We start from the raw sequence: 21,726 nt of genomic DNA, 5'->3' as shown, positions 1-21,726 counted from the left end.
TGGGACATATGCCTCAGGTAAGTCACAGTTGTCGCTGCTGGAATCCAGCCCTGCTGATTGCAGACAGACCTTTATTCCCCACCAGCCTCTCTTCCTGGCAGAGAGTGACCCTGCAGTAAACCAAGAGCTGAGGCGAAAGAAGTGACTGCTATGGGCAGGAGACGGGAAACCCCAATGAGTCTGCTCATGGTTAGTCCCTCCTTTGACATGCTGGCCTGAGGTGGCATGTTCCTTAAGCCACAGATAAACGAATTTATTTATGGAATCACAAGAATTCATTCTTGCTGAGTCATAGTGCCACTGACTCCAGGTAACATGAATATAAAAATACACATCAACTAAGGTAGAAAATTAGAGCAATCATTCTTCAAAATTAGATTCCCAAAAACCTATTCGCTCAATGATCTCAATATTTTAGGAAATAGTCCTTCTTTATGCTCCTTCTAATTATTGAATGTATTTGAATCTGAGGGAGCTTCATTTACCTTCCATTTATATTTGCTATAGTTCTCTTTCAACACTAACTAAGCAAGGTTTATACCCTTCCTATGAATGAGATGATAATCAGACTCACAGATAATTCCTCAGGGCTACCCATATTTAAACAAGTAATTAAATTCAGCAAAAAATAAATAAATAAAGTTGTCCTTATTTTCTGTGATTTCTAGGCAAGTAGCTCACTGCAAGACTGGTTTATTCATTAGGCAAATACTGCAGAATAAAATTTAAGTGGTACCCAAATTCAATGGCAGCAATGTCAGAAAAGAGATTAATGAGTCCAAAACTCCTACACTAAACGGCACCTTTCTCCTGGTGCTCCAGCATGCTGAACATTTCTCTAAGTATTTCTCTGGGTAATCACAATAAAATCTCAAAAGAATAGCCTGGACTAACTGGAAGGGCACACTAGGAGCCCTGGTCAGCTTGGTCCTGCCTCTGCTCCCAGCTGTGGCTGTCTGAAACGTGCACGGGGCCTGGCTTGTGAGACTGCCTGGACGGGAACCCACTTTAGCTGACGGTCAGCTCCAGGTGCCTTACACTGTGACCAGCCTGGTGCCCCACAATGGGGACTGTAGCCAACAATCTAGGCCCACGCCCCTGGACACCAGGGAAGAGCTGCAAAGCCAGGGAAGGCAGGAGCTGACAGCTGGCCAGGGTCACGGGTTCTGGCCTGGAAACATATCATGAAGACTGTGGCATGTGAGACAGACAGTAAAGGCTGGAGAAATGTTGAAAGGCAAAATTCAGAGGTAAAGACACGTTAAGCAAAAGCTATTGCAAGAGCAAAGGCAAGAAGACAGAAAAGGAGCAGATCAGAGCACGAAGGTCCAAGAGCAGCAGGAAAGGAGGAGTGAGCATGAGGCTGGGACACTGCTGGGAAGCATGAGCCCGAGCACTTCCTCTGGTAGGTGCTGGTGTGGCGCCCCTGCAGACCCATACACTGCCCCGGGAGCCCCAATCAGCACTGCAAATCCCACGGCCTGACTGTCCTCGGGCACCACAGACAGACATACCAAACTCAATGAGCAAACTGACATCAGACCACGTGTCATATAACACTCCAGCCACTCGACCAAAAAGACGACTAAGAAGAATTCTGCAGCATCCTCAGATTCCCAACAGAGTTTATTCTTTCTAAACTCTCAAAGAAAAGAACAAGTGTCTTTGGGAAGCCACGAGACTTTATTTTTTTTAAGATATTACTTCAGGAAAATCCAAGAGAGACATAAATCAAGACCAAAAGGGGTGGGGAGGTAGAAAGAAATGTGGCCCTTTTTTAATGTCACTAAAAAGACAGAAATAGATTTATGCTCTAATACTCAAAATGAATCAGGCTATGAAGAACTCAACATCCTGACCCAGGAAGGCATCTTCCTTAAACCAAAAATAAATGCAACTCTAAGTGTCACACTAGTCACAGCAGCCGAGGGGCAGATCAATCCTCCTGAGTGAAAAGCCAGCCATGAAGGGCTGTGGGGAAGGGGTGCACACAATGTCTATAAGAGTACAGGCTGGGGGCCTTCACAGAAGGCAACCCCCCAGCAGTAGTGATCAGCTCTGCAAAGATGCACGTCAACCACCTGCAGTTCAGGGGAAGAACACCACGTCTAGGACTCTCACAGGACTTGCTAAGTGCACGCCTTCTTTATTCATTCACACACAATTATAAACAGAATACCAGAATATGTAAATACTTGTGGCATCACTGTTGGAAATAGTAAAAAAGACTATCTACATGTTCATCAACAGAGTTATGAGTTAAATAAAGCAGGGTATACCCGTAAGAGAATTTTGTGAAGCAGCTAAAAAGAATAAGGTAATCTTCATCATGAGGACATATGAGGGGAGAATGGATGTTTTTCTGTCTTTCTTTTTTTTTTTTTTTTTAGTAAGTACAACAGCAAGATAGAACAGGTTGTCCACAGTATTTCTGGGAACAATTCACTAGGGAGTAGGGTAGGGAGGAGGCAGCCATAACCTTTACCTTGGAACTTTTAAATTTCTGTAATCTGGATCTTTAAAGATCTTTTTAAAGAAGCATGCTTTACTCTTGTAAATTTTTAAAGATGAAATCTAGAAAGGGTTAAACCACTGGGCTGAGCATCTAAGAAGAAACCTGAATCCTGCAATCCACCAGATCCTCCATTGCAGGATCATAAGGTCCTGGAGTAAGCGACTGACTGGTGCATGATGACCCCAACCATCTGCCACAGGACCACGGGACCGAGCACTCACAGGCACTCCATGAATGTTGCATAAATGGAAGAATATGGGGCGGGGAAGACTATTTATTTGTCTGTGTGCAAAATTCCAGAAAGAGCTCTGTCCCACTAAACAACTCCCCACACCTCACCACCACCCATGTGGACCAGGGGTAAGCACATCAGGTTGGGAACACCGAACCTGAGATGCCCATCCGGACACTAAATATGTGAAGCCCTCGTCTTGCTCACCCATGGAAGACAGGGCTCTCCTGACTCAGACACACCTCCAGCTCTCACTGGAGGGAGAACAGAAGACACTGGAGGGAGAGGTCCCACTCATGTTGGAGACTCTAGTCCACAGAAAGCTAGAGAAGGTGTAACTATGTGGATCAGAGGCGAAGTCCCAGCAAGCCAGGATGGCAGGTGGAGAATCACTGAAGGGCTCCAACCCCTGGAGGCAAGCAGAGCAGAAGCTGTGGCCTTGGAGCCAGGCAACCAGGGTTTGAATGAGTCCTGACCATTAGCACCTATTTGGACAAATCATTTGAACTTTTCAAGTTAATTCCCCTTATACTCACACAGAAATGATATTACTTGCTTTTCAGAATTACTATAAGATCAAGGGAAGAAACACACGTGCCCCACACGATGGCAGTTTGAAAACCAGTCACCACTTGACATTCCAGGTGTAGGCCCCAGCAGTGAGCATTGCCATCCCACTCACTGCGCACTCCACAGACCAGGTGGACACGGAGCGCACTGCAAGCTGACTTTCAGGACCAGCACCTATCTAAAATTTGCATGGAGTCTGCAACTTTTTAGCCCAGAGGTGATCGCTTGGCACACATCGCTTGGTTACTTTTGACTTTCCCTGGTTGAATCGAACCCCAGTCCCTCAGCTAACACTGCCACCTTCTTCTTTCTCTTTAGCAATTTTTGACTCACCTACACTTTCCTTCTTGCTTCGTGGTCCTGACCCAAGTATGGAACTGTCAGGACTCTCTGTGCAACTTAGGATTCTCCACCCCCACTCTCCACTCCCACTGCCCCTTCTCGGGTTAGGTCCCCCATCTGCATAAGTCACCCCATGCCTGGCAGCAGTGCCAAGAAATGGGAGACGAGCACTCTGTACTTACTGGCTCACTTTATGGTACAACTTCGCAATGCCCTGGTGGGTCCAATCCTTCCCGAGGGTGGGCAAAATGTGGCCAAGGGTATCTGATCTAAATAAAGACAAAGATAAGAAAAATAACAAGGTAACTATAAAGGGATTTTAAAAACCTATTCAAATTCAACACACCATTCATACCTCATTACAAAATATGAACAAGACCCAGGACACTGTGGATACAAAGCCCAAGACTCAAGTCATCAAGTAGACTGGTCAGAACGGGGCGCCTTCAGTCTGACCACAGGCCAAGAGCTGGGCTTGTTAATTCAAGTGAAGAGGCTCTGACCATTCCACAGAGGCCTTCTCCAAAATCATCCAGGTCAGCAACCAAGGCAGAAAGACGGCACCCCAGGGAAAACCATCCCCAGGCCCTGCAGACAGCTGCTGAGGCCCAGGAGCTGAACTCTGGTGTCCCACCAGGCTCCCGAGGAAGAGCATGAAGTCCATCTGGAGACCAGGCTCCCACAATGAAGTTGTCTTACCTCGTGATGGTGCCGTCAATATCAGAAATGACGACTTTATCATCCCAGTTCCACAGATAGATGGTGCCTTCACAGCGACAGGTGCCTTGATACTGTGTGGTGACACTGAAAACCACGTCATTGGGGCCATTCTTCAACTTCAAGCTTTTCTGAAAAATATGAATAACTGTGTCTGCTTGAGAGAAGGCCCAGGGTGAGGGACATGGGCCTCTGTCTATGAGAAGGAAGCCAAAGTTCCAAAAGCAATCACAGCCCTGGGCCACCGTGAAGTTCCTCTCCTGCTGCTTGTTCTTGGTCTTTCTGGGACTGGACAGGAACCTGAATCTCAGCTCCCAGGCCACACCCAGCACAGCATCACCCACTTCCCATAAGTATCCTTCTTCCAAGGGTAATTCTGACATGATCCAGTGTTTCTGGGCAGGGCTACATGACAGGCCATGAGCCTTGGCAAGATAAACTGTAGTTACAGAAGAGACATGTGAAGGTCCTGATATGGAGACACAAATCTAAACCAAATGTGAAAATGTTCCCTAAATAACCATGTTTTTAATGCTTATTTAAAATGTGTTTTTCATGGTTATTTTACTGACACAAATTAGAAAAAAGAAGGCTCAGTTATCAGTCATTATCAGCCACAGAATATAGTGGTGACCTAAAGAAATCATACTGAATTCAGAAAGCAAAATGACTTTTTGGGAGTTCTGAGTCTCTTTGCTGGGATGCTCTGGTGCATGCTAGCTGACTGCACAGACCCACAGGGCTGACTTCAGGTGTCTCCCAGATTGCTGGCAGGAGCCTATGTCACACAGTAACTTGCAGGCCACAGGACCTCATCCATGGCTAACATGGGTACCAGGGCCTGAACTTTTCCCATTAAATACCATAACTAAGACTGCTCCCCACTAAGTCAAATGCAAAAGACTCTATTTGCAAAATAGCAGGGATATTTGCTCTCTGAATGGTCATGGTTTGAAATAGGATACAAGGACAGAAGGGGCCTGATTAAAGCTGGGCTACACACACACACACACACACACACACACACACACTTTCTCACAACTCTATAACCAGATGATGCCCTTGCTACCTCATGTTCTCCCCATCCCATCGCCTCTCCTAGATTTCCACCAATTTAAGAGATGCATTTGTGTTAACAAACATCTCTCTTAAGCACCCTGAGAGATTTTCAGAAGTCTATTAGTCACTGATGTCTTGGGATAAGGGAGCTCAGTCAGGGTGCCTTCTGCTGTGTCAGAAAAAAGGGGAACTTGAGGGAAGTCATGAGGGGGCCCACCTCAACAGGTGTCGGCGGAGTCTGGGTGGAAATACGCGGTATCCAAATGAGGGGTGTGATGCTGCCAGAGGGTAGCAGGTGCACTGGGGCAGGAAGGGTGCCACAATGTACAAGTGGGAACCTGAAAGTGGGAGGAGTATCCGAGCCTTCATGCAACCCCAGGGTCTGTACAACCATGGCCCCCGAGGACTTGGAGACACAGCCACCCTGAGTCCGGGAGACTCACCAGCTGCTCCGACGTGAGCCGGAGAGTCTTTTTGTAGCTGACGTTAGACAAAAGAGGGAGGTGGCTCGCACTGGAAGGCTTGGCAGCTGCATGCTCTTCGTCACTGGAGGATGATTCGTGCTTTATTCTGGCACACAGTGATATAATCACAAATTAGAAAATGCATGTGGGCAGCCATTAAAAATGCATTAGCCTAAGTCGATGACTCAGTCAATTGGGTCTCTCCGGAGAACTGTCTCCTGGGTGGTCATTTACCATATGGCATTAAATTTATCAATGAACCCTCGCTGCACCCCCCCCATTCATGCAGCTCCTGCATTATTCATGCAGGGGCCACACTGCTTATTCACTTGCCTACTTTCTAGCCGCCACCACTCCCTCTCCACCAGCACAGGTTCACTCCTGATCAGTAGGGTCAAATCCCTCCCGACCTAGGGACGCTGACACTCTTTTGCCTCTCTTCTCCTCCTATCTGAGGGGCAGGACAAGCCCTAAGAGTCCAAATCGCTACAAGTTCAACCTCATCTGTTCTCTGTATCTACCTCTCCAAATATGAGTCTACACAATTAGGGCACTTCCAGGACCTCTAAACAGAGGCCAGTGTAACAAGGAAGGCAGGCCAGTTCTCCCCCTGCAGGACCCCATCGGTCACCACACAAGCTACCAGAATCCACAGCCAACGCCCCAACTTTTCCACACACTCCTGTTGAGGGTGGGGGAGGGGGTCAGAGGAGCAGGGAACAAATCAGTTTATAGAAAGCAGATCAGTAATTTGCTGTTCCCTAAATTAAAATCCTGCCACGACATCATCTCCAACCCAGTAATATCAGCTCTGCCTCCAAGGACCGTGATCTTTAAAAACATCTTGGTGCCACGTGAAGTGCTTAATAAATGCCTTAGACAGAATGTCAAAGGCTGAGCACTCCCAGCAGGCCCATCTGACCTCTCACACACCTATACGCAAGACTCCAACACACAGAGCTCCACCCAATCTCCAAAGTAAGCGCCGACTTCTCTGTGCCAATGTCCCGTGGCCTACCACCTCCCGTCCTCCCTGCATGCTCATTTGGGAGGCAGTACTGGAGACCCGATGCTGCTCTCCACCAGGAGATGTGAAGGACACTGCCACACAGCACCCTCTCAGTGGGCAGACCGGGCTCTGCAGTCCCGAGTGAGCTGCCCCTCCCCAGGCACAGACTCAGGAGAGGGTCTGTGGGTTTGTGGCCATGACCTGACTCACCCACCCACACTTCTCCACACTACTGAGCACTGACAATGCAGCAAGAGACCTGGCCCCTGCGCTCCTAGTCTGTGTCCATCCCAGCCGGGGCTGGAAATGTAGACTTGATGTCTCTGAGACAAAGTCCCAAAGAGTAATTCCTGATCAAAGGAGACAGAGAACACAGGCCAGCGCCCTGCCTGATCCATGGCAGCTGGGCCACTTGTGGGTGGTGAGGGCAGATGGCGCAGTGTTCAGAATCGGAGGGACCCAGGTCTCGAGCCCGAGTCTGAGGCTCAGCACCTGGACAGGTCACTTCTTTGCTTTCTGGTCTTTCTTCCCCTTAGCCTGCCATGCGGAGAATACCGCCTCCCACCTCCCCAAAACTCTAGAGCACAGGCAGGGAACCGCCTGGAGAATCAGCCCCAAGAAAGGCCTCAGCAGGGGAGGATTTCTCTCCAGGCCTCAGCCAGCTCATCTGTTAAAGGACACCCTTCGCCAAAGTCCCTTCCCTTCTAACATCTATGGATCCTGTGGACAAACCGGCTCTGTCCAGCCAATAACCTGGAGGCTTTCCAGCGCGGTAGACTCAGTCCTGGAGTCAGCCAGGCCTGACAGACGTCCTCGTCAGCAGCAGGAGGACAAGGCTATGGGCCCTTACTGACAAGGAAAATGTTTATGTTCCAACCAAACAGTTTGGACTGAAATGAGATCCAAATGTGAATGGAAGCTCTTGGTGAAAACAGATTGATGTGTGCCTCTGCCGGGAGGAGGAAGCCGCAAGGGGAAGAGCTGTGATTTCCATCTGCTGCTTTAAAAAAAAGCCACGAATTCACGCAGCATACCATGTTTGAAGGAACACGGAAAGGAAAACACAGACACGAAGCCTAACAGGAGTTGTACAGTTGGCTGCCGGCACTGCCAGCCCAGGGCGAGGAGACGGTGGTTTACAGCTGCCGGCTTCCGGCCCTCGCCACCCTTTGCCACCCTGCAAGGAACAAAATGCCTCCCATTCAGAGTCCCCACGCCCCTCCGGCAACGGCTCATTAAATGTCGCTTGCGCTTATGGAGCCTGCAAGCAGCAGCACAATACAATAGGCTCCCACCACTTGGAAATCTGTGTTCGGAAGAGAGGCTGGGAACGGCCTCAGAGTCAGCCCTCGTCACAGCATACGTTTTTCAAATGGTGTTTTAATTATTTGTATGGTGACAAGCTGTTTGCTCAATTATGGGACTTTGGGGACTGTTCTGTCACTCAAGTCTGTCAATTAGGAAATCATTCCAACGCCTTTTTTTAAGTTATCTGCATGAATCTAATAAGAAGACTAAAAGTCTAAGATGCCAGTATAAAGTAAAAGATTCATATTTCTCAAGAGAACTTTAGCCTTACTTCTTCTGAAATCTCAATTCATTGCACAAGAGTTAAAACTTTTCAGGTTTGATAAAGAAATGTTTGACTAATTCAGAACGATGAAAGGCCCAACTGCGTCTACACAAAGGGAACAGCATTTCTCGTCAACAGATAAGTGTGACTGCGTCAGACAGTGAGGAGAGCCGTCATAGCTCAAGGAACAACAAGCTGATGACAACTGACAACCCAACTGGGAAGAGCTACTGAAGTGTCCTGATGGCCCGCCACCCTCTGCCTGCCCAGTGTCCTCCTGGGGTGGTCCACACCACAGCCAGAAAGGGCAAAAACTGCAGTGGTGACAACAGCTGGAGCCTCTGCCAGTGGCTGTCCCCACCGGTCCCTTCTAACTCACCTCAGGATGGGTCTGGCTCACGGGTGGCACCACAAGAAAGTGGAAACTGCAAGGCTCTAGACAGATACACACCCCCCAGGTGACCACAGGCTGGACCAGGGGCTTGTGCATTCTGGTCACCTTGTCACGAAGCTATCATGAGTGAGCATTAGTGAGTAGGAAGAAGGCAGGTGCTGGGGTCGTGAGCGCTGAGTGGGGGGCCTGGAGGGAGAAGCAGGTACTGGGCCCACTCTTACCCACTCCACAAATGGAGATGCTGAGAGGTGGGTATTCATGTGGCAGAGACCGCTCAGAGGCTGACAATGGCCTGCTTCAAACCCTACTCTGGTAGCTTGGTATTTAGAAACCGTTAGAGGGACAGGGGGGCTCCTGAGAATTCCAGGAAAACAGGGCATGTCCAGTGCAGCGAACCCTCTGGTTCAAGTGCTTACATCATGCAGCTTAGTACCCTTGCTCCTGTCCTCTCTTTGAAGGCCGCCACCTGCTGCGCCGCTCCTCCCAGCCCATGTGGGCATCAACCCCCAATGGCGCCTTTGCTCAGATACATGAAGTACTCTGCCTGAGGCCACGCGTGAGCCAGGATTCCTAACCAGATCCACCTGACTCCAGAGGCTGCTGTTCCTGCTAGTCTCCCACAAGAGGAGGCACTTGCTGAAGATCTCCTGGCTTCTCTCCCGGTACTGGACACACCCCTTCTAAGGACTGCCATGCTCTGCTGGGGCTCCGTCCTGAACACACCTGCCTTCACCCTTCCAAGCTTGCTCTGAGCCAAACTCAAAGTTCTTGGAAAGCAACCAAATCATTGTGCCTGAGAGCCTGTCCCCAGGGAAAGAGCCAGAGACAGAAGGTGAAGGGAGCAAACAGCAGCCCCCACACCCCAAGCCTAACACTAGGGTCGGGCTGAGTCACAGGAAGGCACAGAGCAGCAGAGTCCAGGTGGAAACATACCACCGCTTGGGGGTGCCACCAAAAAAAAAAAAAAAAAAAAAAAAAACAGCAGTTTCCCTTCAAGAACATCCCAGCCAGATGAGTCTGGTCCCTGGACAGTCACATCCAAAAACAGTTGTCCCTGGTCCTGAGTACTCTGCCAACCTTATCCTTCTCCACAGAGAACAAGGAAATTAGCACATTCCCTGCTTCTCACCAACATGGCTTCCCACTTCCAGCAAATAATTCCAGAAAGAGAATTCTCTGTTTAAGACACTGACAAGAGGTCAGGACAGAGGACAGAAATCTAAGCCTGCTTCTCCCCTAAACCAACCGACACACAGGGAAATCCCATCAGTGCAGCAGCATCCACAACAGGCCTACTCCAGGCAGGCACTGGCTGGCCTCCAAGGATCGTGCCCACAGCTCATCTCTACCCACAGAACAAGAAATGCAGTCTGGGTTTCTCACACACAGAAAGGCTGCAAGGTGAAGTAACAGGGATACTACCAGTGTGGACCCCCTAGTATCAGCATGTCGATGTGGTCTGCCTCAAATTCCTACAGAGCTTAAGCTGAACACAAAACATCACTAACTGTGACCAGCATTGTTAAAACCTAATCTCTCCTATGTAAGTTAATAGGAATCAGCACATATTTAAACTGTACAGAAAGGGAAATCCTTCAAAAGGGAACTTATTTTCCCATCACCGTGAATGCTCACCCGCCATCACCATCACCACATCACCATAGTGATGTTGGAGGACCACCACATGCAGGGCCATGAGCAATGCTCTAGTTCTGTTGTCTCATCTCAGGGTCACGTTGACCTTGCAAAGACTAACGGGAAAACCAATCTACATAATTGTCACTGAGGGCATCACAGAACTGGGCGAGGGCATCACAGAACTGGGCTAAGACCCAGGTGCAAGGCTTGAGCCGCTGTGAAGCCTTCAGCATCCATGCACATGTGCATAGCCCTGGGTATGGAAAGAAGTGGCCACACCCCAACAGGGCACCCGCCTGTACCTGGTGGCCATGCTCAGCTGTGACGGCTGCTCTCCAGTGCTGTGGCCCTTTCCAGCCAAGCACTGCTCGGGCTTACTCTCCTGGAGAAGAAGAAAAGAAAGTCAAGAAAAACCTCTTGCACTAAAGCTCACATTCTGCCATGGGCTCCCGAAGGACAGGCAGACCCCCAAGGTGGCCCTTCCCAGGGGCACACACCCAGGGATGGCCCAGGAGGCTCTGGGTGTATTCATTTGGGCAGGTCCCAGTTACTCCCTTGTATGATTAAGCTGAGAAATATTTTTGACAGAAATGAGTGTTATCCATAAGTGTTCATGGCACGAAACCAAACTCCATCATTGCCGCAGCGTATGCAAACGCTTTTATCAAGGGCTGCTTGGATTCCTGTGGGCTTTCAAAATATTTGGTTTAAATTGCCAATAGAAATGCTTGAAAACGTTTTCACACCATATTTTGCTTGGGGAAAATGTTGAAGCATCTTTCTCTCTTTCAATACTACAGTCTTAATAGAAAATGTTCCTGGGGTATATTGGGGAGAGCCTTAGATCTCTAAGAAAACTCCAGGCCCCAGGCTTTTTCTCTCACTTCTTTTGGAGCAAGCCATGGAACTTCTCAGAGCCTCATTTCCCCATCTGTGAAACGGGTGAGATCACTGAGGCCCAGCACTGCAGTGAAGACTGAGAGAGGTGCTGTATACACAGCATCAACCCTGATGATGGGCAGACACCAGCCCCGGAGACTTCCCACCAAGTCAGACGGGGCCAGACAGACATGCCAGGGGACACAGTGAGACCTCTTTATCAGTGGTCCTCTGGCTAGGAGGCAAGTTAATACTTCCACTGCAGCACTTTAATAAAGAAAAGGAACAAAACAAACCCCATCACCAGATACCCTTCCCCACATACAATGCATATAAACTTGTTTTAAATACTTGTTAATTTTTCTATGAATACACAAAAAACTGATATAATATACCCAGTTATTTTTTAAGGAAACTTTGCCACTACAACTAACAATTTTTATTTAGTTTACTTATGTTAAATAAGTATATTTCTGCTTTTTTTAAAGAAATGTTTAATCCAATAAATGCTCCTTACTTCATACTAGCAGTCCCTCAATTACCATCAGTAGAAACAGATAAAATAAAGAGGTCTTTAAAATATTCTTCTATCTTAAATTCTGGAATATTCTGCCCAGGACTGCAGATGTAGTTCAAAAAAATATTTGCTTGACATGCATAAAGCCTTGGGTTAGATCCCCAGCACCATGAAAAATAAGTAAATAAATAAAATAGAACATTCTACCCTCTAGTAAGAAAACTGGAAAGCCCTTCACACTTCTGATTCCCCATGGGAAAGCATGTATTTGCTCTAGCTTGTTTGCAGACCTCAGAAGTAAAGGGACTCACATTAAAACTCAGATGTACTAACAGAAAATGTCAAAGAGCACCTCAATCTGGATAAAACTCTTCAATAGAACTTTTGCCTTTGAACAAATGGTACATTGAGTCCGATGGGTTTTCTTTCACCAGTTAAATAATATCATGATCACTACACGCTGCATTCCAAAGGTGATCATCATTCCCTCAACAATTCCTACCAAAGCCCCAGTCCAATGTGGGCTCCAGGACTGCACCCCAGAGTCAAAGTTATGCATGGCCTCTCCCTTCATGGAGCTTAGGGTCTACCAGGAAAAAGACATGCTATTCAACAGTCAGACTACTAAGTGTATAATTATAAACTCTGATGCAATTTATGAAGGAAAATCTCATAGGCAAGGCTGCGAAAACAGAGAATGGTAGAACACATTAATCTGCCAAGGGGAACTTGATCAGCTGGTTAAATAATGGCAAGGGAGTGTTGAGGGTCCTATATTCTCTGGGCAGAGAAAATAACATGTGCAGAAGCCCTGGGGTAGACCATTTACTTTTAGCAGTTCTATTAAAGCACAGAAGGCAGGAGGAGAAGGGCAAAGATAAGGCTGATGAGCGAGACAGAAAAAGTGAAGTATGTGGGTCTGGAAACCTCAGTCTATAAGCAGGGAGCAACATCAACTGGACCAGTATCCTAACTAGAACAATCCAGCTACAGGACAGAGAACCAAGAAGTGAGGGCGGGAACAGCTACACAGACTATTTGAGAGATGACAGCAGTTGAGACTCATGGGGTGGAGAAGAGAAATGGATAAACAGGAGAGGCATTTATGATGGTAAGCCAAAGGGATCCAAAGGGGAGCGAGAGAAAGGAAGCACCTGGCCCATGAACAAACAGTGACACCATTTTCTATCTGTGGCTCCAACGAAGGAAGAGCTCTCTAGCGTACTAGGAATTCCATTTTAGAAATGAGTCTAAATGCCTTGAAGCTCCTCCGTGGAGGTGTCTGTCTGGTTGGCCACTCATAAACAATCCAGGAGGGACAAGGCACGCCTGGCCGGGAGATGAAGATGGGTCTCCAGATGCAGGGAAAAAGGCCAGGGAAAGCAGGGGCTATAAGCAGAGGAGAGGCCGGGGGACTATTCTTGAGGACCTTCAGAGAGGGCCAGCCAGGGGGGAAGCCACTGGATCGGGAGGAAAGCCAGGCAGCTCAGCCAGAGCCAGCGCATAAGTGCCCACAAGGCAGCTAGGAGCTGGATGCAAAGGATGGCAGACATGGAGGGAAACCAGAGTTGCGTCACCTAGACAGCCACCTCAGGGGACAGATGGAGAGAACAAGGTCACTGTTCTGAGAGCACAAGAGGAAGGAAGGTACCGAAGTTTCTTAATCAAATTCTCACATTGAAACCCTTTTTACAGATTGGACATGAGGTTTCTGTGAAAGAACAGACTCCCAAGATGACCAGACGGGGCCTGAACAACTGGAAAGAGGAATGTACTACTTACTGATGGAGGAAAGACCACAGGTGGATCAGACAGAGGGGAGTCAAAAACTCCACACTGAACCTGTTAAATCTGGGGCATCCATAAGACATACCTGAGTGTAGAAGTAACACAGGCAGCTGGTGTGCAAATGTGGAGCTCAAGGAAAGAGTCCCACTGGAGACGAGTCTGCACAGGCCAGCGGGGAGACGGCATGTAAAATGAAACCGCCTTGGGGCTGGGGATGCGGCTCAGTGGCAGAGCTCCTGCCTGGCATGGGCAAGGCTCTCGGTTCAGTCCTAGCACCACAAAAAGAGCCAACCGGAAGAAATCAGCAAGGCAACGGATCTCTCTGGAGAGCAGGTGCAGGGACAAGGGCTGAGGTACACCATGCCCCCAGCAGGGAGCGACCTGACCAGGCTCCTACCTGACAGGTGACAGATGCAGATGGGAACCGCCTCTGCTCATTCCTCACCCTCCATCCCACCCTCCCTACACCCCGAATGGCAGAGGCAGCTTGTGAGAACTCAGAGTGGCAGCTTATGCGTGCGGACCTGATGTAAGCACATGGAGACAAGCTTCACACAAAACCAAAACCTGCAAAGGCCGTTTTGCTTTCTGTGCTTACCTCTTTGATCGTGGTGTTTCTTCCCCTCCAAGAAAACCACCATCTTCCTCCCTTTTTGGGCATCTTATCCCTCATGATAGATTCCACAGTGGCCTGTTTTAAATGGATGGTGACATAAATAATGGAACCAAAAAAAGATCAACTTAGCAATTTCAAACCAAAAGAAACAGACATGCAAATTAAAGAAAGATTAAAAAAAAAAAAAGTCAGAGAGAGAACAACATACTAATTGTGAATTAAAACTTTTAGAGAAGCAAAACCTAATGGTGTCCAAAATTACATGAAGGTAACTTAAGCATGAAGACTTAAGAGGATGTTAAAGAAAAAACAAACAACAAATAAAATACAACACAACAACAACAAAAAAGAAAGCATTAAAAAATCATTAGTGATTAGTAAGACCAGAAGTTTTCAAACTAAAGTGGCTAATTGATTAAGATACTGTTACGTTCAATACGATGATTACAAAATAAAACATGAAATGATTAATATGGTACAGGATAAAATGATCTTAAACAAAAGGAAAAATTCCCACGACTTTTTAGTACATGTCAGTTTCCAAATTTTGACAAACTGAACTTAGATGCAAATGATTTAAAATCTCAAGTACTACAAAGAAAATTCACACTGACACCCTAAACACATGGAAGTTTGATGGGGAAGATTAAATATGAATTAAAAATCTTCTAAGTATTTCCAAAGAACAGTATCTTAAGGCTAATTCCAAGACCCAAGTAAATGTTATCTCCCTTCCCTTCCTCAGTTTACAGAATTTTGAAGTAGCTGAGACCTTAGCTAGGAACATGGAAAGATGATCTGAGGTCCTTCATCCCAGCAGGAAGCAGCCAAGTGGAAAGGGAATAATCCACAGGGTTGGCCTGAAGTCTGCTACTTTTCACTGTCTAAAAGATCCTGATCTGACCCCAAAGAAGCCCTGATATACCAAGATGTAAGTCATACATACATCAGTCATGAAAATGATAATGCATAAAGACAACAATACCCTGTCCCCCCAAACTCACCCATAAATATAACAAACCTCCAACTGAGGGAAAAAAAAAAAAATGGAAAAAGAAACTAACCGTGTGATGCTTCAGATGCAGACACACTGATTCTAAACTTCATTTGAAAACAAACAAAAATATCCAAGAAAACACTTATAAGTAGAAAAACAAGGCACAGCCCTCCAGGTTATTAAAATGTATTTGAAAGCTACAGTAATTTAAAAATGCAGTGTTGATCCATAAGTAAATACATCACTGGAACAGGAAACCTAAAATTCAGAGTTAGCAATAAATTTAAGTGCATAGAGAAACTGAGTGTGATGGAGTTGTGACTGCCAATCAGAGGGGGAAAGTTATTTAATAAATGATATCAAAATAATTCAGCTGCCTTGTCAGACCCTGGGAGCTTGATTTCAGAGAAGAAATCAAGTCTCAAACCAGCCTCCCCTTTCTTTCCTGGCAAAGAATCCAAAACTCGATACTCAAGAACCAGGCTGCCATGAAGCGCTGGGGAGGCGGAGACGATGGCAGCCACCCCAGGTCCCACAGGTGAGTTCCGGAGGATGGACCCTGACCGGCTGTGCCTTTCCAGTCACTCCACCACCTGCAACACTGGCCTTGGGGGTGCTGGAGCCTGGGCCAGTGAGACACGAGGAAGCCGCCCACCCTCCCCACTGTGGATGCTGCTGTGTAAGGAAAGTACACAGCAATCATCCTGTGACAGCAAAGGAAAAGCCAGGGACATCAGAGAAGAAATCAAGTCCCAAACCAGAACATCTAAGACTCTCATTATGATAAGAATTATTATCATAATAAACCCACATGATTTAGGCCACTTTTAATCACTGTGCTTTCTACAGTGAGAAGTATCCTAATCCAGTAACCACTTGGGAAAAAAAACTGGTTTGGTTCCCAAAACCTCCCTCATTCCTCTCAAAATAAAATATAGATGGCTCAAAGATTTAAAATAAAGTACTAGAAGAAAATACAGAACCATATGTCACTAGTTTTGGAAATGGGGAAGGCAGACCATTCCAAATGATACAAATCCCAGCAGCCATCAAAGATAAACTCTACAAGTCAAAAAAACTACTGCCTAAACCTGTTCAGTGTTCGTATCACATATCACAGGATTAATTTAAGTTTTACAGCCATGTGTATTTATTTTCCTGTAAATTAAATTAATTAACTATATTTCTATTGCATTGGTCTTTTTTTCTTAAAAATTTGCAAAACTTGAGAAATTTAACATAAAAATTTATCCCAGGCCATGGATACCTTGAGAAATCTGGCAAGGACAACATAAAAACCACTCTGTTGATCATGCCTCAGAGTCCACAAACACACACACACATGTGCACAAATACACCACCACACACGCGTACATAAACACATGTGCATGCACATGCGTACACACATATGCACACACGTGCAAGTGTGCATGTATACACAGGTATTGCATACATGCACACACATGCATGTACATATGCATGCACACCACCATGCACACACCCCCATACGCGCATTCATGTACATGTGTGTGCACTCACATGCACACGTGTGCGCCATGCATAAATGCACACACAGTATGCACATGTACATACCAATATGCACACTCAGGCGTTCACATACACACATGTATAAGCATATATATAGGTACACATATAAGCCTATGCACACACATACATGTGTATGCTCGCGCATGCATACACATGCACACATACAAGTACACATATGTGCATGTACAGATGTACCTACCTGCACACATGCATGTACACATGCATGCACACATGCATACATAGAGAGATGTGCATATACACACACGCACACACATTGAAGGAGCAGTACAGACTCAACAGTAGGATTTGACCTCCAGGACCTCCAGCATTAGAACTTTTAGACTACAACACCTCGGCCCCATTGAGCACTTGCTAAGTGTACCGAGGATACGAACAGGTCTAAGATGGCATCTTACAGCAAAAACAAAGTATAATTCAGTAGGCAGACGTAACGTTGAGAAAATTCACAACTTCAGGCCAAGTGTCCAGTGGGCTTCCCGGGGCAGGCTGAGCACACCGTGGGCTCACAGGTGGGATCTGCCCTCCTAACTGGACCCTTCCCTGCAGGACTCACCTACTGTCACATGCAGGCTGTGAGCTGCCAGATCCTGGGGGGCTCTGGCCCTGAAGACCTGGGTCTGATACTCTGCCTCCCTGCACTAGCCCCTGCCTACTGCCACCCACCCTCACACGGCTCTGCCCGCTGACCACCATATGCTCCTTCCTACCCCATCATCCTCGTCTGCACTGCCACAGTGGGAGGTCTGCCGTGTAAAGAGCGGGAAGGTGTTCAGGGTGCAAAAGGGACACCTGGCCTGCTCCCAGACTTCAGGAGAGCACAACAAAACTATCAGTGAGGGTCTAAAATAAATGTTCCATTTCAACCCCAACCCCACCCCCACAACACAGCCATCACTTAGTGCCCCATTTCTTTGTCGGGTTACAGCTCACCTTTGGCAAAGGTTTCTGGAAGGCCTGCATTGCCAGCAGTAGAGGTGCTGCCGTCATCCAATTATAATATCTAACAAAACAATGAGAAAGTTGTCACTAGACCATTGCCCAAACCTAAAGTCTTTTTTTTTCTTTGGTACTGGGGATTAAACCCAAGCGCACTTCACCACTGAGCTACATCTGTAGCCCTTCTTATTTTTTGAGACAGGATCTCACTAAGTTGCTCAGGCTGTCCTTAAACTTACAATCCTCCTGCCTCAGCCTCCCAAATTGCTGGGATTATAGGCAGATACCACCACACCCAGCTATCATCATGCCAAGTGATGATAACTTTCCATGGAAAGTTCTGGAATGCCAGTGAGCCCTCAAGGAGCTCAATACTGCTGCTCCCTTCCTGTCCTCTCCATAGACCCCAGCCACACTGGCCAGCAAGGGGCCCAGCTGCAATCATGGCAGCAGGATAAAAGCTAGACCTGATGTCAATGACACTGCCAAGTCCCAATGAGTGACTGCACCAAGCACCAAATGCTGGGGGAGGGGAACCAGGTAGTCTACATTAATCAATAAAATGTCCACAATTTCTGCTCAGAGAAGTCCACAGAGACACCTGCACCTCCCTTGACTTTGCATAATGGCACTTTTGAAAGGTGGGCTACTCAAGGTCCCAGGCTACAGATTAAACTCCACAGCTTTACACCATCAATTATAAAGTCCAGTGCAGATGAATACTGAAACCCACAGGCCAATCATCACCTCGACCTATCAGCTACGCAGGAACACAGAGTCTGGCCATCACTGAGGACACACAGGACACCTGACAACACCTGTGTTTCATCTGCTTTAAAGCTTAACATCCAGGTGTCTGCACTGGCGGGAACCACGGGGCCCATGTCAAGCTGCTGCCAAGACAGGTACTCACTTATTCCCGATCTTCACCACAAGATTGGGGTCGTCGATGATAGCAGGGTTGTCCACAAACTGCTGATAGGACACGGCTTGCTCCAAAAACGCATCTATAATGGCATTTGTAAGGAATAAACAAGAAATACAAAGGGAATTGGGCCCTCACTCATTCACAAGTATTTCCAAGAGCATAAGTCTCCACTGTGCACACAGCCTGTAGAACGGAAAAGGCGCCTGTGCTTGTTTGGGGCAGTGTCTGCACTGACATGAAGGAGGCTGCAGTCGAGCCTGCAGGTGTGGAAGACGTGTGTCCTCCCGCACACATGGGAGTGGTGCGTGTGCTTGCACAGAGGGGCATCCACACAGGCAATCTGATGGCTCTGCAGGGCTGGGAAGCCAGGCTTCAGCTTAGTCACCCCTGTTGGTAATGGGGCAACTGACTCCTCTCCCCAGGCCTCAGCCCCTCCTTTGCAGCACAGTAATGAGGACAGCTTCCTGGGGGCTCATGAGGAAGGACAAGGTCATACGAGGAAAGCAGAGTCATCGATATGGGCAGCTGTGGTGCTGGAGCTGTCGTCTGTGGGAAGAGGGGTGATGGTGTGAGACCCAGTGCTAACCGTGCCCAGCCTCAGGGGAGAGGCAGCACCACTGTGCCCAGGGCAGCAGGACCAGGAGGACATTCAGTGAGGGGCTGTGGCCTGAAACCCTGGCTTCCACTCAACTTTCAGTTCAGCTGGACAGTCCCTTGGGCCTTGACCAGGGGTCTGACCATCTCTCTGGCCCTGACCCATGCCCACACCTTCAAGACCCAGCAGACATTGAGAATCACCTCTGTCCATGGGCTAGCTTGGTCATGAACAGCAACCCAGGTTGGCCAGAACACATACCCTCAGAATCCTGAGACCACGGGGTCTCTCCTCAGAGCTCCTGACCTCCTCTGCACAGACAAGACATTCTTGAGCTCCCACCCATGAGCCAGCTCAGGTGACCCACCTGTCCCATTGCTGCTGTCCCCTCCCCCACCAGCTGCATGTGTACTGAGGAGGGGGTGCCAGCAGGACACTGGCCACCTCATGCCTCTAACTGGTCCCAGGAGTGTGCTTGTCCCATTGTGACCTCAGGAACACACTGGGGTTGGCTATTAAATGTGTGGTCTTAGGAAGACGCCACGGAGCAGCAGAATCAAGCCCACCATGAAGGACCAGCTGGTACAGGGGCCAGAACAGAATCCCCAATCTTTATGTGAGAAGAAATTTTTAAAGTCTAGAAGGGATTTTAGGATGAAGATGGGTCCAGGATGGTTTCCCTGGGCAGGAGAGAAAAGTGGCGTGGCTCTTGCACGGCAGGGCCTTCGCCCCATGCTCTGCTAGAAACAGCGGCCATGGGACAGAAGAGAGACCCGTGGTGGTGGAGAGGCAGTGCTGGCAGCTGGGTCACTACACTCAAAGACTCATCAGCCGACAACTGTCGGCAGGAGCGGAGTCAGGGGGGGGGGGGGGGGAGGTGGTTCCTGGGTGTCCCACCATGTAACTGTCACTAGGAAATCACTTTTTGGAATACATCAGATGCTATGAATTGACCGCCCAAGCCCGCCCTAATGGCGCCCTTCACCCTGCTGGGAAGCATCTCCACTCTTCCTCAGACAGACTCACCCCTGAGCCCTTCTGCACACCTTCTGCACACCTTCCCCTGCACCTGCTCTGAGAAGACCGCCGTTTCCCCAGACAGCGGGCCCCTGGAAGACAGCTTCGCAGGGCTGTCCAAGGCACAGGGGACACCAGAGGTACTCAACAAACATATATGATGACTGACCCCCAGAGCCTGTTGTTGCCCAGAGCCATGTGTAACCAACAGCACCCCAGGGTCAGCTGATGGCCAGCCAGGAACTCTGGGCAGAGCAACAGTGAGTGACTCGGCCAATCCGACCACAGCCAGAGGCCAGCTGCCTCTGACATGACCCATCACAGCAGCCCACACCTGGGCCTTCTAACCACGGCCACAGTACCTTTCATGATTTCCCGGTGGTCACTGAGGCCCCCACAGAGGGAGATGGCAATGGATGGCAGGTCCCTCAGGCCGTCCGAGGTGCTCTCCATGCCACTGTCAGCACCCGAGCTGCCCACAGACTGCGGGGACTGGTTGGCTGACCGGGCTCCGTTGTCACTGGTGTGTTTGGCGAGCGCAGGAGGGTCTCCGCTGGAAGAAGGAAAGCTACAACTGCCGGGGGTTCCCCTCCTGGGTCCCCCCGCAGCACCACATGACCCCTCAGGACAGGCTTGTCACTACAGCACCCAAAGGTAAATGAACTGCCTTGAAGAGAAAGCACCCGTTTGCCACCTGTTACATTCTCCCTGTAGCCCTCCCAACCCTGGGAGGGCACGGTTCTCGACTCTTGCCCTCCCAGACACGGCCCTCCCTACAGCCCAGGAGAGCTCACACTGGGTCCCCAGGACCACCAGAAAATCTCCCCGGGGAGGGGAAGACAGAGCTGCCAGCTGCTCTTACTTGGGTTGTGGCCACTGGATGCTGAGACCCAGCTAGCCCTGGACTTCACTGTGCCACCCATTCCCAGCCCCCAGCCTCTCACCCTCATGTCCCCAGAAGGTGGGGGTGCCGCAGGCCCACACAAGTCGGGCAGGCCAGGCTGCTGCGGCTCCCACTGCTGTGCTCGCCCACTTTCCAATCAGGCACCGTCAGCACAAGCGGGACCCACACGAACTAATGCTCAAGTTATAGAAAACGAAAGGAGGAATTAAAGGAAATTTTACTTTTTGGGAAAATACAGGGCTGCCACCTCAGGATCCATGTCTGTGAGGTCGTCCAAGTAGACGCCATCAGCACCGAGGTGTCTGCTTCGTTTATCTGAAGGAACAAATGGAAGCAGTTGGAAAAGTGCTCTCCAGAAACCACCTTGCGGAACACACCTCCAGGAACAGCATTTGAGCACAACGTGTGGATGTGTCCCTAAGTACCCAAGAACTAGGGTAAGAGGTGCAGTAGGCAGCCTCGCTGCA

General features: G+C 48.5%; 1 protein-coding gene across 6 annotated transcripts in view; it reads right to left on the bottom strand.

Annotated features, from left to right (window-relative positions):
• Positions 1–21,726, bottom strand: part of Lpin1 (lipin 1) — a 54,993-nt gene that overhangs the window by 12,847 nt on the left and 20,420 nt on the right. For all 6 annotated transcript variants that reach the window (XM_046441284.2, XM_046441283.2, XM_046441282.2 and 3 more), the window contains 9 exons: positions 21,481–21,574; positions 20,718–20,908; positions 18,729–18,822; positions 17,810–17,879; positions 14,296–14,388; positions 10,816–10,895; positions 5,879–6,005; positions 4,359–4,507; positions 3,842–3,928 (listed from right to left, as the gene is read on the bottom strand). In XM_046441284.2, coding sequence (XP_046297240.1) covers positions 3,842–3,928; positions 4,359–4,507; positions 5,879–6,005; positions 10,816–10,895; positions 14,296–14,388; positions 17,810–17,879; positions 18,729–18,822; positions 20,718–20,908; positions 21,481–21,574 — 985 coding nt within the window. The remainder of the gene's footprint in view (positions 1–3,841; positions 3,929–4,358; positions 4,508–5,878; positions 6,006–10,815; positions 10,896–14,295; positions 14,389–17,809; positions 17,880–18,728; positions 18,823–20,717; positions 20,909–21,480; positions 21,575–21,726) is intronic.

This window comes from Marmota monax, unplaced genomic scaffold (assembly GCF_021218885.2).
Source record: "Marmota monax isolate L192 unplaced genomic scaffold, Marmota_monax_Labrador192_F-V1.1 WCK01_AAM20220418_F8-fsc00010, whole genome shotgun sequence".
NCBI classification, from domain to species: Eukaryota; Metazoa; Chordata; class Mammalia; order Rodentia; family Sciuridae; genus Marmota; species Marmota monax.
This window is presented reverse-complemented; position numbering and strand designations above follow the sequence as displayed.